The sequence below is a fragment of the Doryrhamphus excisus genome, linkage group LG14, assembly GCF_037039965.1.
Source record: "Doryrhamphus excisus strain RoL-2023G ecotype Guam linkage group LG14, RoL_Dexc_Guam_v1.1, whole genome shotgun sequence".
NCBI classification, from domain to species: Eukaryota; Metazoa; Chordata; class Actinopteri; order Syngnathiformes; family Syngnathidae; genus Doryrhamphus; species Doryrhamphus excisus.
In genome coordinates this window covers 18,335,018-18,350,498 of record NC_136370.1, presented here as the reverse complement: position 1 = coordinate 18,350,498, position 15,481 = coordinate 18,335,018, and the positions used below count along the sequence as shown (strand labels likewise).

The following is a 15,481-nucleotide window of genomic DNA, read 5'->3' as shown; positions in this document are numbered from 1 at the left end:
ATAACCTTACGCCCCCCATACATGCATGACCTCTGATCTCCACCCACATCCCACCCTACTGGCTCGCTGCATTCATCTTCAGCTCACAAAACCTCACTTTTAAAACGACTACTTTTGGCGCTCGGCCTTTTAGCTGTTCAGCCGTTTGACTCCGAAACACTCTCCCACCACTTTGTTGAGTGTTGATATTTTAAAATCTCCACTTAAACCTAATCTGTTCCAAACCGCTTCCTCCTCCTGACTTTAGTTTTGTCACAACTAGCAGGTGATTTACGATATAAAATTTGCCAAAAAAAAAGCGCAACAAAATGATTGCTAAATTCCCATGTTTTAATCACTCATTAAATACATATACTACAGAGATGGATTACATGCAACGCTCAGGTGAATAATTTTCAGGCAAATTGGTAAATTAAATTTTCATACACAATTCCAGCACAACACTTATGCTGGTAAATTGTAAAATGTATTTTTACATTTTCGGATTGCCTGCCATTTCATATAGAAAAAGGTTTAATGCGCTTTAAACGGAAACTTGTAATATATAACATTGGCCATGTTTACATGCACCGCAATGACCTAGGACAGGGGTCGGCAACCTTTAGCATCAGAAGAGCTCGTCTTGCAGTCAAGAAAACACGAGCCACAAAACACGACACAAGTTGATCAACTTTTTAAAAGCTTTAATCTTTTTCAAACGTTACCATTTCTGCAACAACAGAATTGAACTTCTGCCAAGATGAGGGGACCAACATTCCTCCATGGCACTTTTGAGACTCATTGCAAGTTATCGCAAATGTTTGATTGCAGTTAAAAAGGCTAATTTTAAAAACATTTTGTATTCGGTTGTGTTGTCATTGAAAGGTTTCAGCTGCACGGCGGTCAAGTGGTTAGCGCGCAGACCTCACAGCTAGTAGAGTTCATCCCGTCTCTGTGAGTTTGCATGTTCTCCCCGTGCATGCGTGGGTTTTCTCCGGGTACTCCGGTTTCCTCCCACATTCCAAAAACATGCTAGGTTAATTAGCGACTCCAAATTGTCCATAGGTATGAATGTGAGTGTGAATGGTTGTTTGTCTATATGTGCCCTGTGATTGGCTGGCCACCAGTCCGGGGTGTACCCCGCCTCTCGCCCAAAGAAGACAGCTGGTGACGACCCTCATGAGGATAAGCGGTAAAAAACGAATGAACATTATTCCAACAGTAAAATATGGTGGTGGTAGTGTGATGGTCTGGGACTGTTTTGCTGCATCAGGACCTGGAAGACTCACTGTGATAAATGGAACCATGAATTATTGTTAATATGCAAATATGGGCTGCACGGCGGACGAGTGGTTAGCTCGCAAGTTACAGCTAGGAGACCCGAGTTCAATCCCGCTCTCGGCCATCTCTGTGTGGAGTTTGCATGTTCTCCCCGTGCATGCGTGGGTTTTCTCCGGGTACTCCGGTTTCCTCCCACATTCCAAAAAACATGCTAGGTTAATTAGCGACTCCAAATTGTCCATAGGTATGAATGTGAGTGTGAATGGTTGTTTGTCTATATGTGCCCTGTGATTGGCTGGCCACCAGTGTACGCCGCCTGGATAGATTAATACGGTTATCAGGATGTCTTTTTCACGTCTCACCGACGGAACCAACTGACCCCTTCCCTTGCTTATCCAATCAGCAGTTAGAATACAGTATAGATGCATTCACGGTCTGGCGGTGAGTCGGGTATTTTATACTGCAAAAAGTGAAAACAAACATTTCCTATTCTTCGGTATTAAAAAAAAAAAAAATCAGAAAGCTTGGCCTGAGAGTGCAGCGAGCCACGGGTTGCCGACCACTGACCTACTTTGATCACAGAGTTGCTTAGAACTATTCCATTCATAATCCCGTTTATATGTTTAGAGACGGCAATGTCATAATCGCCTTCACGTCACTTAAGAAGAAGTTCCCCCTCCACACCAATATGGTTCATTCCGGAATATTGCTATCCGTGTACAGTAAGTACACAACGTGTGTTAGTGTTTCGGAAGATGCAGATTCAGCTATTTTGTGGTCCAGGTCTTGGGCAGGCGATTTTGGCACGTAGTCTTGGATCGCATTCGTCAGTCTTTAAAACATCGTAAACAATCGTCACCGACAACAAATAAGACGAGACGGTGAAAAAAGGGGCCACGCCGGATGCTTCTCAAACGACAAATTTGTTCTTGGTGGTTGAGCCACTTTTGGTTGCCGTGTCGGCGTGGGATTGGTAGCCGATGGTCATCTTCATGGGGAGCATCAAGCGCTGCTTGTAAACTCTCCTGTTGACAGGAAACAATCAGGAGGAGGACTGGGGAAAACGTTCCGACGGGGGAAACGGTTGCTCACCCTATGTGTGTTATAGCTTCACGGTTGTCAAAGTCGGAAGTCCAGACGGCGATTTTATTGCCTTTTGCGCGGATGTTGACAACAGCTCCGCAGACTTCGTCGCTGTAGTCGTCAAAGGCCTCGCCGACTAAGCACAGGAGCTGGAGAAAAAAAAATAAAAAATCTGTGCTCCTAAAATGACATTATTGTTCCTCGGGGCGGCGTGATGCGGGGCAGAGCCTCGAGCAGCTGATGCCCCCTCCGCAATTAGCCTCTTGGTTGTCGGGGGTATTGTTCCTGCCTGTGTGCATGCTCTCGCTGTATTTAGCCACGACCTATCGTGTTCTTGATTGTATGCTACTCAGTGAGCGGGGCCCCTTTTTGTATCCTGTTTCCATTCCATCAAGGTGTTTTTTTTTTCTTGAGATTTTTGTATTACCTTTGTTCCCACGCCAGTGTTTTGTGTTATTAAATATTCTACCTGGACTTTTTAGACTTAGCATCCAGTCTGCTTAACATATATGAGTGTATTTGTTCTTGATATGAGTGAGAATATTCTTGTAAAGTTTAATTTTTGTCTTGTTAGATTACCGTATTTTCCGGACTATAAGAGGCACTTTTTTTCATAGGTTGGCCGTTCCTGCGACTTATACTCCAGAGCGACTTATAAATGAAAAAAAAGTGTTTATGTTTACATAAACACTGGACACCTTTTCTGTTCATGTTTATTTTTAGTGTAGCTGAATAAGCATTGTGTTAGCATATCTTACACCTATTCAGCCTGTTCTCTATTCTTTTATTCATGTTAGAACTTGCCTTCCAAGATATGTATATGTATAACAGACGTAATGTCTGTTTTGGTCAAGTAGTTTGGAAAATAAATTACCCGCAAAAAATGGGACTTATACTCCAGTGTGACTTATGTATGTTGTTTTTCTACCTAATTATGCATTTTTGGCCTTGTGCGACTTATACTCCAGTGCGACTTATGTATGTTTTTTTCTACCTGATTATGCATTTTTGGCCTTGTGCGACTTATACTCCGGAGCAACTTATAGTCCAGAAAATACGGTAGTTTATAAAATAAATTACCTACAAAAAAAATGTGACTTATGTATGTATTTTTCTACCTAACTATGCATTTCTGACCTTGTGCGACTTATGTATGTTTTTTTCCTACCTAACTATGCATTTCTGGCCTTGTGCGACTTATACTCGGGAGCGACTTATGTATGTTTTTTTCTACCTTATTATGCATTTTTGGCCTTGTGCAACTTACACTCCAGTGCGACTTATGTATGTTTTTTTCTACCTAATTATGTATTTTTGGCCTTGTGCGACTTATACTCCAGTGCGACTTATGTTTGTTTTTTTCTACGTAATTATGTATTTTTGGCCTTGTGCGACTTATACTACAGTGCGACTTATGTATGTTTTTTTTCCTACCTAATTGTGCATTTTTGGCCTTGTGCGACTTATACTCCGGAGCTACTTATAGTACGGAAAATATGGTAGTTTATAAACTAAATTACCCACAAAAAAATGAGACTAATGTATTTTTTTTTTCTACGTAATTATGCATTTTTGGCCTTGTGCGACTTATACTCCAGTGCAACTTATGTATGTATTTTTCGACCTAACTATGCATTTCTGGCCTTGTGCGACTTATGTATGTTTTTTTCCTACCTAACTATGCATTTCTGGCCTTGTGCGACTTATACTCGGGAGCGACTTATGTATGTTTTTTTCTACCTTATTATGCATTTTTGGCCTTGTGCAACTTACACTCCAGTGCAACTTATGTATGTTTTTTTTCTACCTAATTATGCATTTTTGGTCTTGTGCGACTTATACTCCGGAGCGACTTATGTATGTTTTTTTCTACCTAATTATGCATTTTTGGCCTTGTGGGACTTATACTCCAGTGCGACTTATGTATGTTTTTTTCTACCTAATTATGTATTTTTGGCCTTGTGCGACTTATACTCCGGAGCGACTTATAGTCCAGAAAATAAGGTAATTTATTTTCTTGTCATGTTGATTTTGTTCATGGAAAATTACTGAGTTTTGTAGTTTTTTTTAATGTTCCACAAATGCTCCCCAGGCTGCACTTTAGTCATTACTGATAGCCAAGCCCTGATAGACCTGATACTTCTTGTATTTCAAGTACATGGACCAGACGTGGCCCCCGGTGGGGGTGGGGGGGGGGGGGGGTCTGGTACCGTGGTGTTCCTTGAGCAGTACAGTATTGACAGTGCACTACGTAGTATTTGTTACCTAGCATCTCTCCGTCCAGAGAGATGCCTGTGTGCCGCAGCCAGTGACCTTTGGAGCAGCAGGAGAGCACGCCATAACTCCGCATGGGAGTGCTCTGGTGTTCTGTGTCTCGGTGTACGCTCTATGGACAAATCTACTGAGATACAACTCTTAATTGATTCATGAATCAATCGGGTTGGAACTGGACTGCATGAATAAATCCCTCCATATTGAAATATTTTGTTCAATAGTATCCATTAAGCATTGTAGAAACAAGTAGGAGGTATTACTGTCTGTGTTTTATCTTCCTACCTTTCATTGCTCTTTGGCTATGTTGAAGTTTGTACTTCCATGAAAGTGGATATATAACAGTTCGTTGCCTCTTCCAGAGTTTAAATTGTGAAAAAAAAATTCAAACATTGCAAACATCAGGTTTGTACTCTAATCAGTTGCAAAAACCTCCATAGCACTTTAATTAGCCTTTTGCATAATATTCTAATTTATTCAGATGCACCTTTATATATTAAGACTATATATTTCCCTCCAAGCTGTTTCTGGCTCAACACCCCCGCAAAATGGCAACGTAATTACCCCCCCCCAGTATACGTATTATGGAATATAAATAAACCAAAGTTGTTGAGTGTAAGCATACAGTTTCCAACCAGAAGCGATCCAGGTCTAATCTCCTCTGCTGTCTGTTGAGCGTGATCAGCCAGCGTCCTCCACGCTTGTTCCTCTCATCCTCCCACATGGGCTCAATGCCGTCCTGCAGCAAGAGTTCATATTGCTTATGCTCGTTCTTTTAACTTCTTTGTTCCCTATTGTCAACTGGAAAGCGGTAATGGTAATGGTTTTATTTCATTTGAACATGCATCAGGTTACAATTGAGTGCATCCCATAATCAGTTCACAGTTCCACATGTCCAAAAGGAGTAGGAAGAAGCAAAGCTTATTAAATCCTACCCCTCCATCTGGTACTTTTACAATCAGTAACTGACTAATTGAAGTTTTTAATTTAATTTAATTTAATTTAATTTAATTTAATTTAATTTAATTTAATTTAATTTAATTTAATTTAATTTAATTTAATTTAATTTAATTTTTTTGTCACGTACCAAAGTACTCGGTGATATGAGCATCCAATGCCATAATGGGTACCATAGTAAGTGTCAATATAGTGATATATATACGTATATATATATATATATATATATATATATATATATATAGCACATCATGACTGGTTCAAGACTCTTCATCCTTGTATTTAGCAAACATCAACTGCTTGTATTGTTTCTTGAATTGGCTCATCGTTGTACATTGTTTGAGGTCCTTACTCAATCCATTCCATCGTTTGATTCCACATACTGAAATGCTATGGCTAGCATAACGTAGTCCTAGCATAGAAGTGTTTCAAATGTACTTCTTCCCTGAGATCATATTTCTCCTCTCTTGTAGAGAAGTATTGGATGACATTTTTAGCTCATTGGTTATTTTTAGCTTTATGCATTATTTTAGCTGTTTGAAGATGAACTATATCAGCAAGTTGAAGTATTTGTGATTTTAGAAATAAGGAGTTAGTATGTTCTCTGTAGGCGGCATTATGAATTATCCTTACTGGCCTTTTTTGCAGTACATTTAGCGAGTGAAGATTGCTTTTATACTTATTAGCCCATATTTCCACACAACAAGTAAGATATGGTAGAACCAGAGAGCAATAAAGAGTGTGGAGTGATTTCTGATTGAGAACCAATTTTGCTTTGTTCAATATTGAAATATTTCTGGCCACCTTATGTTGTATATTTGTAAAATGAGGTTTACAGCTCATATTTTCATCTATTGTGATCCCTAGAAATGTATTTTCCTTCACCCTTTCAATGTCCACAACGTCTATTTGTATTTGCTGGTACGTGTCCTTTCTGCTGTTAGCAAACAGCATGATTTTAGTTTTATTTAGTTTCAAGGACAATCATGTCATTGTCATTGCAACTCCGAACAGTAGATGGCACTGTTACTTTGCTTCTGAACTGCAACAATTAACTGATAATCAATTACCTCATTAATCCACAAATATGGTGTTTGATTAATCATTTTAAAATGTAAATATCCTGATTTCAGCGTCTGAAATGTGAATATTTTTTTAATTTCCTTCGTCATCCATCCAAGTACTCCGTTTATTTTAAATGGCTGGCGTGTGTCATAAGGCATGCACACCAATCTGCTGCTGCACAAAATGAAACCAACACCTGTTAAGTCAATAACTTCAGTCCACACACTAATACTGAGTTCAGCATCATGGCCAATTATGCAAATGAGACGCTGGCTGCATCTTGATTCCTCCTAAATCTTTGGCAGTTATTGTATTTTCGGGCCTAGATTGAGCTGAGAAAAAGGAGCTGCCTATAATTATGCACACTTTGATGTGGAATGATGATCTTTAGGCCGCATCTCCCACTCATTATACAAATACCATACACATCACCACATAGACTTAAATCCAATGAAGATGGAGTTTGAAAATATGCATAAAAATGACGAGATGGTGAAAATTATTGTATGAACTGATGACACAAACCTTAAAAAGGGAGTAATCACAGCCTGTCATGAGATTGCTTGCCAACTGGATGTGGTTGTAGAGACTGCAGGTGAAAAGTAGATGATTTGAGTCAGCACTGGTATATTACAATCTCATGACATCGGATTTTGACGTTGACTACGACTTACGCCCAGAAGTCTTCAACTGTGTCAAATTTTGAAATGAGTCGCAGGTTGGCTTGCCATGTTTTGTTCTTGTCGTTCTTGTAGAACCACAGAGACCATCTGTTGGGGTGAGAAGAGGAGAAAAAAAAGCACATTTGCATAACTGTAAGAAGCCGCTAATTAAAAAGGAGGTGCGTAAAAGTAAACGAGAGGCATGAAGCTCCATAGCGTCTGATGGGAGGTGTGAATGCACCTGGATGGTGCCGATAGCTGTGGTTAGGGTGACTCTAATGAGGATAAGCAGCATCGAAAATGGATGGATGGATGCCAATTACATGCCAATTAGTACATGGCATATCGACCTAAGCGCTAACGAAGACAATATGACTGTTTAAGTCACTGTGACATTTCATCCGTCTTGACTGGATCACTACCGTAATTGTGGGTGTATAAGACGCACACATGTTTAAGCCCCACTCACTACATTTAGAGAGAAAAACGGACATGTACATAAGCTGCGCATGTCCATGTCCATGTCATAAAAAGATATATCGTGGCTTGCACAATTCAACCCATCGGAACCCGTTAGGTGACTACTCAATGTAACAGTCTGACACTAAAATCATCACACAGCAACTTAACACTCACTAAAATCATCATACAGCAACTCAACACTTACTATAATCATCACACAGCAACTTCACAGCCACTAAAATCATCACACGGCAACTTCACAGCCACTAAAATCATCACACGGCAACTTAACACTCACTAAAATCATCACACGGCAACTTAACACTCACTAAAATCATCACACGGCAACTTAACACTCACTAAAATCATCACACGGCAACTTAACACTCACTAAAATCATCACACGGCAACTTAACACTCACTAAAATCATCACACGGCAACTCAACACTCACTAAAATCATCACACGGCAACTCAACACTCACTAAAATCATCACACAGCAACTCAACACTCACTAAAATCCTCACACATCAACTTAACACTCACTAAAATCATCACACGGCAACTTCACACCCACTAAAATCATCACACGGCAACTTCACACCCACTAAAATCATCACACGGCAACTTCACACCCACTAAAATCATCACACGGCAACTTAACACTCACTAAAATCATCACACGGCAACTTAACACTCACTAAAATCATCGCACGGCAACTTAACACTCACTAAAATCATCGCACGGCAACTTAACACTCACTAAAATCATCACACGGCAACTTAACACTCACTAAAATCATCACACAGCAACTCAACACTCACTAAAATCATCACACAGCAACTCAACACTCACTAAAATCATCACACAGCAACTCAACACTCACTAAAATCATCACACAGCAACTCAACACTCACTAAAATCATCACACAGCAACTCAACACTCACTAAAATCATCACACAGCAACTCAACAATCACTAAAATCATCACACAGCAACTTAACACTCACTAAAATCATCACACAGCAACTTAACACTCAAAAGGTTTACCTAACAAACATATAAGACGAGTACCAATACAAGTCTGCTCTATGCATTGTGTGCAGAGGAGCCATCGCATTAATGAAATGACGTGCCTTAATTTGAACTTTGTGGAGTCGCTTCCAGTTTGAAGGAAGTGACAGGAAGTCAAAGTGATAGCAAAAACAGAAAACGGTTTATTTCTTCAGTGACATTGATCATGGCTGAGAAACCATCGCGCTGCTTTCAGAGGGGAGCTTGTGACATTATATGAGTGATAATGATCTGCTACACTACGCTGAATAATTTAAATGTCAGACTCCGTGTATGTTGTTGACCATTTGCCCTTATAAAAATCCAGATGAATAATGAATTTGGTTACATTTTTTTTTCAATGCAATAAATACATAGTGTAGTAGCTCCCTGGTGTCAACTGGCTAGGCGGCAGGACTGAACAATCCGACGGCAAAGACGCGTACTAGAAAGTTGAATTTAATTTAATTGAAAGTTTGTGACAGACACACTGTTCAACTGCAGAGCACCTGTTTTGCAGAGGGAGTTTGATGTAGGATTCCGGGTTCACAACTTCCTGGCCAGCCTCCTTTGCCTCTTCAGCTCCATCCTCATCTGCCAAGGATGGACTTGGGTCGGTTTCCTAAAGTTAAAAGGAAAAACGGGATATCATTAGCCTGATCGAATCGATTAGATAATCTTGGGGCAGTAAAAATAACCAGAATTAATATTCATCACTTTTGTTGGGTGCATTCAAGACTGCGTACAGTGGTACCTCGGTTAACATCCGTCTTGGTTAGTGTGTTTTTCAGTTAACATCCAAAATTTTGGCTAAAATTTGGCCTCGACTTGGGAAAAAAAATCTGTTTTGGGTTGAGTTGAACCTGCTAACATGGAATTGCTAGTATGTGAACCCTTTGGAATTGGCTGGATTGTTCTGACCTTTATCCAAGTCATAATAGACAAATACGGTGTTCTTAAACTCAGACCACACAATTACAGTGGCTAGAAGAGGTGTCAGTGGTACCTCGGTTAACATCCGTCTTGGTTAGTGTGTTTTTCAGTTAACATCCAAAATTTGGGCTAAAATTTGGCCTCGGCTTGCGTTCATCAACTTGCTGAGCATCCAAAATAGCATCCTGTTTGTTTACATGAACATCCTGTTCAGATTTACTGTCTATAAAATGCTTTACAAAATTATTTACATAATTTTCTATGGGAAAAAAATCTGTTTTGGGTTGAGTTGAACCTTCTAACATGGAATTGCAAGTATGTGAACCCTTTGGAATTGGCTGGATTGTTCTGACCTTTATCCAAGTCATAATAGACAAATACGGTGTTCTTAAACTCAGACCACACAATTACAGTGGCTAGAAGAGGTGTCAGTGGTACCTCGGTTAACATCCGTCTTGGTTAGTGTGTTTTTCAGTTAACATCCAAAATTTGGGCTAAAATTTGGCCTCGGCTTGCGTTCACCAACTTGCTGAGCATCCAAAATAGCATCCTGTTTGTTTACATGAACATCCTGTTCAGATTTACTGTCTATAAAATGCTTTACAAAATTATTTACATAATTTTCTATGGGAAAAAAATCTGTTTTGGGTTAAGTCGAACCTTCTAACATGGAATTGCTAGTATGTGAACCCTTTGGAATTGGCTGGATTGTTCTGACCTTTATCCAAGTCATAATAGACAAATACGGTGTTCTTAAACTCAGACCACACAATTACAGTGGCTAGAAGAGGTGTCAGTGGTACCTCGGTTAACATCCGTCTTGGTTAGTGTGTTTTTCAGTTAACATCCAAAATTTGGGCTAAAATTTGGCCTCGGCTGGCGTTCACCAACTTGCTGAGCATCCAAAATAGCATCCTGTTTGTTTACATGAACATCCTGTTCAGATTTACTGTCTATAAAATGCTTTACAAAATTATGTACATAATTTTCTATGGGAAAAAAATCTGTTTTGGGTTGAGTCGAACCTTCTAACATGGAATTGCTAGTATGTGAACCCTTTGGAAATGGCTGGATTGTTCTGACCTTTATCCAAGTCATAATAGACAAATACGGTGTTCTTAAACTCAGACCACACAGTTACAGTGGCTAGAAGAGGTGTCAGTGGTACCTCGGTTAACATCCGTCTTGGTTAGTGTGTTTTTCAGTTAACATCCAAAATTTGGGCTAAAATTTGGCCTCGGCTTGCGTTCACCAACTTGCTGAGCATCCAAAATAGCATCCTGTTTGTTTACATGAACATCCTGTTCAGATTTACTGTCTATAAAATGCTTTACAAAATTATTTACATAATTTTCTATGGGAAAAAAATCTGTTTTGGGTTAAGTCGAACCTTCTAACATGGAATTGCTAGTATGTGAACCCTTTGGAATTGGCTGGATTGTTCTGATCTTTATCCAAGTCATAATAGACAAATACGGTGTTCTTAAACTCAGACCACACTGTTACAGTGGCTAGAAGAGGTGTCAGTCGTACCTCCGTTAACATCCGTCTTGGTTAGTGTGTTTTTCAGTTAACATCCAAAATTTGGGCTAAAATTTGGCCTCGGCTTGCGTTCACCAACTTGCTGAGCATCCAAAATAGCATTCTGTTTGTTTACATGAACATCCTGTTCAGATTTACTGTCTATAAAATGCTTTACAAAATTATTTACATAATTTTCTATGGGAAAAAAATCTGTTTTGGGTTAAGTCGAACCTTCTAACATGGAATTGCTAGTATGTGAACCCTTTGGAATTGGCTGGATTGTTCTGATCTTTATCCAAGTCATAATAGACAAATACGGTGTTCTTAAACTCAGACCACACAGTTACAGTGGCTAGAAGAGGTGTCAGTGGTACCTCGGTTAACATCCGTCTTGGTTAGTGTGTTTTTCAGTTAACATCCAAAATTTGGGCTAAAATTTGGCCTCGGCTTGCGTTCACCAACTTGTTGAGCATCCAAAATAACATCCTTTACGCCGCCATCTTAGATCACACACCGGAGACAAAATCAGAGCAACTGGGTTTGTTTATATTAGATTTACTGTCTATAAAATGCTTTAAAACATAATTTACATAATTTTCTATGGGAAAAAAATTGTTTTGGGTTGAGTGGAACCTTCTAACATGAAATTGCCGAAAAAAAAAAAGTATGTAAACCCTTTGGAATTGACTGGATTTCTGTATAAATTTGTCATAAAGTGCTCTGATCTTTATCCAAGTCATAATAGACAAATACGGTCTTCTTAAACCCAGACCACACAATTACAGTGGCTAGAAGAGGTGTCAGTGGTACCTCGGTTAACATCCATCTTGGTTAGTGTGTTTTTCAGTTAACATCCAAAATTTTGGCGAAAATTTGGCCTCGGCTTGCGTTCACCAACTTGCTGAGCATCCAAAATAACATCCTGTTTGTTTACCCCGCCATCTTGGAACGAATCTGTATGAATGCCAGGTTTTAATTCTACGAAAATGAGACCAAAATAAATCATTTCAAAAGGTTTCCTACAATTAATGTGACCTATACCTTGAACAACTCCATTAAAGCATTAACTGGATTAATTAATTACTATTATTAGTCAAAATATATGCAGGTTTAAGACTACTTTACATGTTTTTGACTTAAGTGTTTTTTAATCATAAAAATGACTAAATAAGCTAAAATACACATATAAGACATAGAAAATGCATTGAAAAATGCAATATGTAGTATTCTACACTAGTCACTAGGTGTCAGTAATGTTAATTTCCCCCCAAAAAATGTTAGAGTCCATATTAGGTCTTATTTCTCTGATTGTGTCTACTCCATTGGCGTGAAAAGGTGATTATAAGGGTTTCATTTTATGTCGAGTGGGCTCTAATAGTGTTTAAAAAACACTATGTTCTCATCACAAAAAATATTGGGTGGGGTAAGCAAACACTGCCATCAAGTGGCCAACTCCCACAGATCCTATCTGGGAATGGGACACACTTGTGTAAATTGTAACTGCCTGAGGCCTTGCCTGGCTTTTAGGTATTTCACTACATTTAACTTTGAGTTTTTGAAGTATACATTTTATATTTGCTTTCTAAGTTATACGGGTTTTTACACTTAAAAAAAATCGATTTTAGTTCCCAGCTTTAATTTTAAAAAATTATCGATTTTAGTTCCCAGCCTTAATTTTATGTCTGACATAGCATATGTCAAAAATTAAAAAAAATAACTATAGTCACACGTCCCACCAACAAAAGTAAGAGTTTTATATAGGTTAAATATAACGGGAAACAGGTGAGGACCTAAAACCGTTAAATCCTAGCCTGGACTTAGATAGTTCACAATTTTCCTTTAAACACAAAAGTTCCTAAAATGTGTTTTTGACACACTGGTTTTTAAATGTCCCATGTCCCAAACGGGTACGGAATAATGGTTTATCACAGTCCAAATCTCCAGAAGTGGCTGAGTGGTTTTTGACAAAAGTGGACACCGAATCTCAACGTCATCTTAAAAGTTGGGAGATCTCCATAAAAAGCTTTGAAGCTACGCTTTGATCGCAGCAAAGCAAACACAAAGCATATAGTGGAATAACAATCTGTTTACACTTCATGTTTACTGCTAAGACGAGCAAATTGAATAGTAGGTGTTAAAGCAGAACCTTTTAAATGTTTGAAGTTTTTTTTTTTTCTGAAGAGAAAGTGCTCACCGGTTCGGCAGTCGCCATCTTACAAATCTGAGTTAGGAAAGTGTCATTTGATTGGCCAGCACAGAGCAACGTGACCTGTCGCTGCGGACATGCGCAGTGTGTCGCCCGTGGTTGTGCTGTTTCTCCGGGACTCCACCCCTCCTGCAGACGAAGGCATGGCGAGCACAGAGGAGAGAAGGGAGTGTGAGACGGAAGGCTGCAACAAGGACGCCAAACTTCAGTGTCCCACATGTATCAAGCTTGGGATTCAAGGGTCCTATTTCTGTTCACAGGTAGAGCTTTTTTCTCCGGTCTCGCAGTGTTGAAAACCCCCCCGTACTTGCCTTAGCACCGGGGCCCTGTTTCTCATCACGTTGCTGATATGTAGCTGTCAAGCTAGGTTGACGTGTAGTTGCTTTAGATTTTTACAACTTTGTTGTCAAAAGTTTCATTATATCCACCTGATGTGTTCTGTAGATTACTATTTAAGGTGAGGAATATTTAAACCGATGCTTAGCGAGGCTAACCATGTACACAACTGCTCGGCTAAAGTGAGTGAATTTATTACGGTTCACTGCTAGAAACGGCAGAAAAATGAATGGAGCGAGCAGGTTTTGTGTGTGCAGATTACACAACAAAGAGTGGTTTACATTTTAATTTTTTGTTTTTATGGAAATGAAATGAACAGCTAGCTAAGTTAAAAGTAGCGGAGAAGCGTGGTAGATCATTCATTCTTTCTTAAAACCGTTCACTTTTCTAAACCAGTGGTTCTCAAGTGGGTCCACTTTTACCTGACGGTACTTGAAGGCACCTCAGGGAGTACTTGAGATAAAAAATAAAATCATAAAAATAAATATATACTATACATACGTATACATTGGGGGATAATAAGTATTTGATAAGTAAATTTAACCCCTTACAAACACTACATTTACTTGTACGCAGGATTCCTGTATGCAAATGGGTCCACTAGTACCCCCGACGGTACTTGAAGGCACCTCGGAGTACTTGAGATTAAAAAAAGAAATGATAAAAATAAATATATACTATACATACGTATACATTGGGGGATAATAAGTATTTGATAAGTAAATTTAACTCGTTACAAACACTACATTTACGTGTACGCAGGATTCCTGTATGCAAATGGTCCACTAGTACCCCTGACGGTACTTGAAGGCACCTCGGAGTACTTGAGATTAAAAAATGAAATCATAAAAATAAATATATACTATACATACGTATACATTGGGGGAAATTAGTATTTGATTAGTCAATTTAACCCCTTACAAACACTACATTTACGTGTACGCAGGATTCCTGTATGCAAATGGGTCCACTAGTACCCCTGACGGTACTTGAAGGCACCTCAGGGAGTACTTGAGATAAAAAATGAAATCGTAAAAAATAAATATATACTATACATACGTATACATTGGGGGAAATAAGTATTTGATTAGTCAATTTAACCCTTGTACGCAGGATTCCTGTATTAATTGGAATATTGTGATTATTCCAAAAACAAGACACCGCACCCTGATGCCTGTATCATTCGGAATATTAAGTCATGTAAACACAAGAATCGTGAATTGCAAAGGAACGTGGAATTTGTTTGGTCCCACGCCGGGTGGTCGGTGTTCCTCACAATCAAACACAAATGCATATGTCAATACATCGAAGCCGGCAAAATGATCATTTTTTTATTTATTTATTTATTATGGCGGTAAATTAGTTTATTGATTATTGTGACAGGTCTACCTGCACATACTGAATGAACACATACTGCATGTGTTTTTATTTATATATTGGTTTTCATAATCAGGGGGGAAAAAACCTAATGCCGATTATATATATCACATTTTTATGCTGATATCAGGAAGATAATAATTAGTACCGATAATTATCCCCATTTGATGTACATACTGGGATCGTGTATTTTTGATGATACATTGTTTGTTATTGTGAATGATGGGCAAATTTTCCTTTAATGAAAACACATTTACTGAAATCTTACTGTTTACTGAACACTTAAACATG

General features: G+C 38.8%; 2 protein-coding genes across 2 annotated transcripts in view; one reads left to right on the top strand and one right to left on the bottom strand.

Moving 5' to 3' along the window:
• Positions 1-352: 352 nt before the first annotated feature.
• eif4eb (eukaryotic translation initiation factor 4eb) lies at positions 353-13,606 on the bottom strand. Its single transcript, XM_058090609.2, has 7 exons — positions 13,466-13,606; positions 9,324-9,436; positions 7,311-7,406; positions 7,162-7,225; positions 5,240-5,353; positions 2,353-2,492; positions 353-2,285 (listed from the first exon to the last, which is right to left on the bottom strand). Exons 1-7 carry the CDS (start codon positions 13,481-13,483, stop codon positions 2,171-2,173), a joined length of 660 nt encoding a protein of 219 aa, XP_057946592.2. The 5' UTR covers positions 13,484-13,606; the 3' UTR covers positions 353-2,170.
• Positions 13,573-15,481, top strand: part of metap1 (methionyl aminopeptidase 1) — a 15,919-nt gene continuing 14,010 nt past the window's right edge. The window contains exon 1 of the mRNA XM_078796309.1: positions 13,573-13,737. Within this exon, the coding sequence (XP_078652435.1) occupies positions 13,621-13,737 (117 nt within the window). The 5' untranslated portion in view covers positions 13,573-13,620. The remainder of the gene's footprint in view (positions 13,738-15,481) is intronic.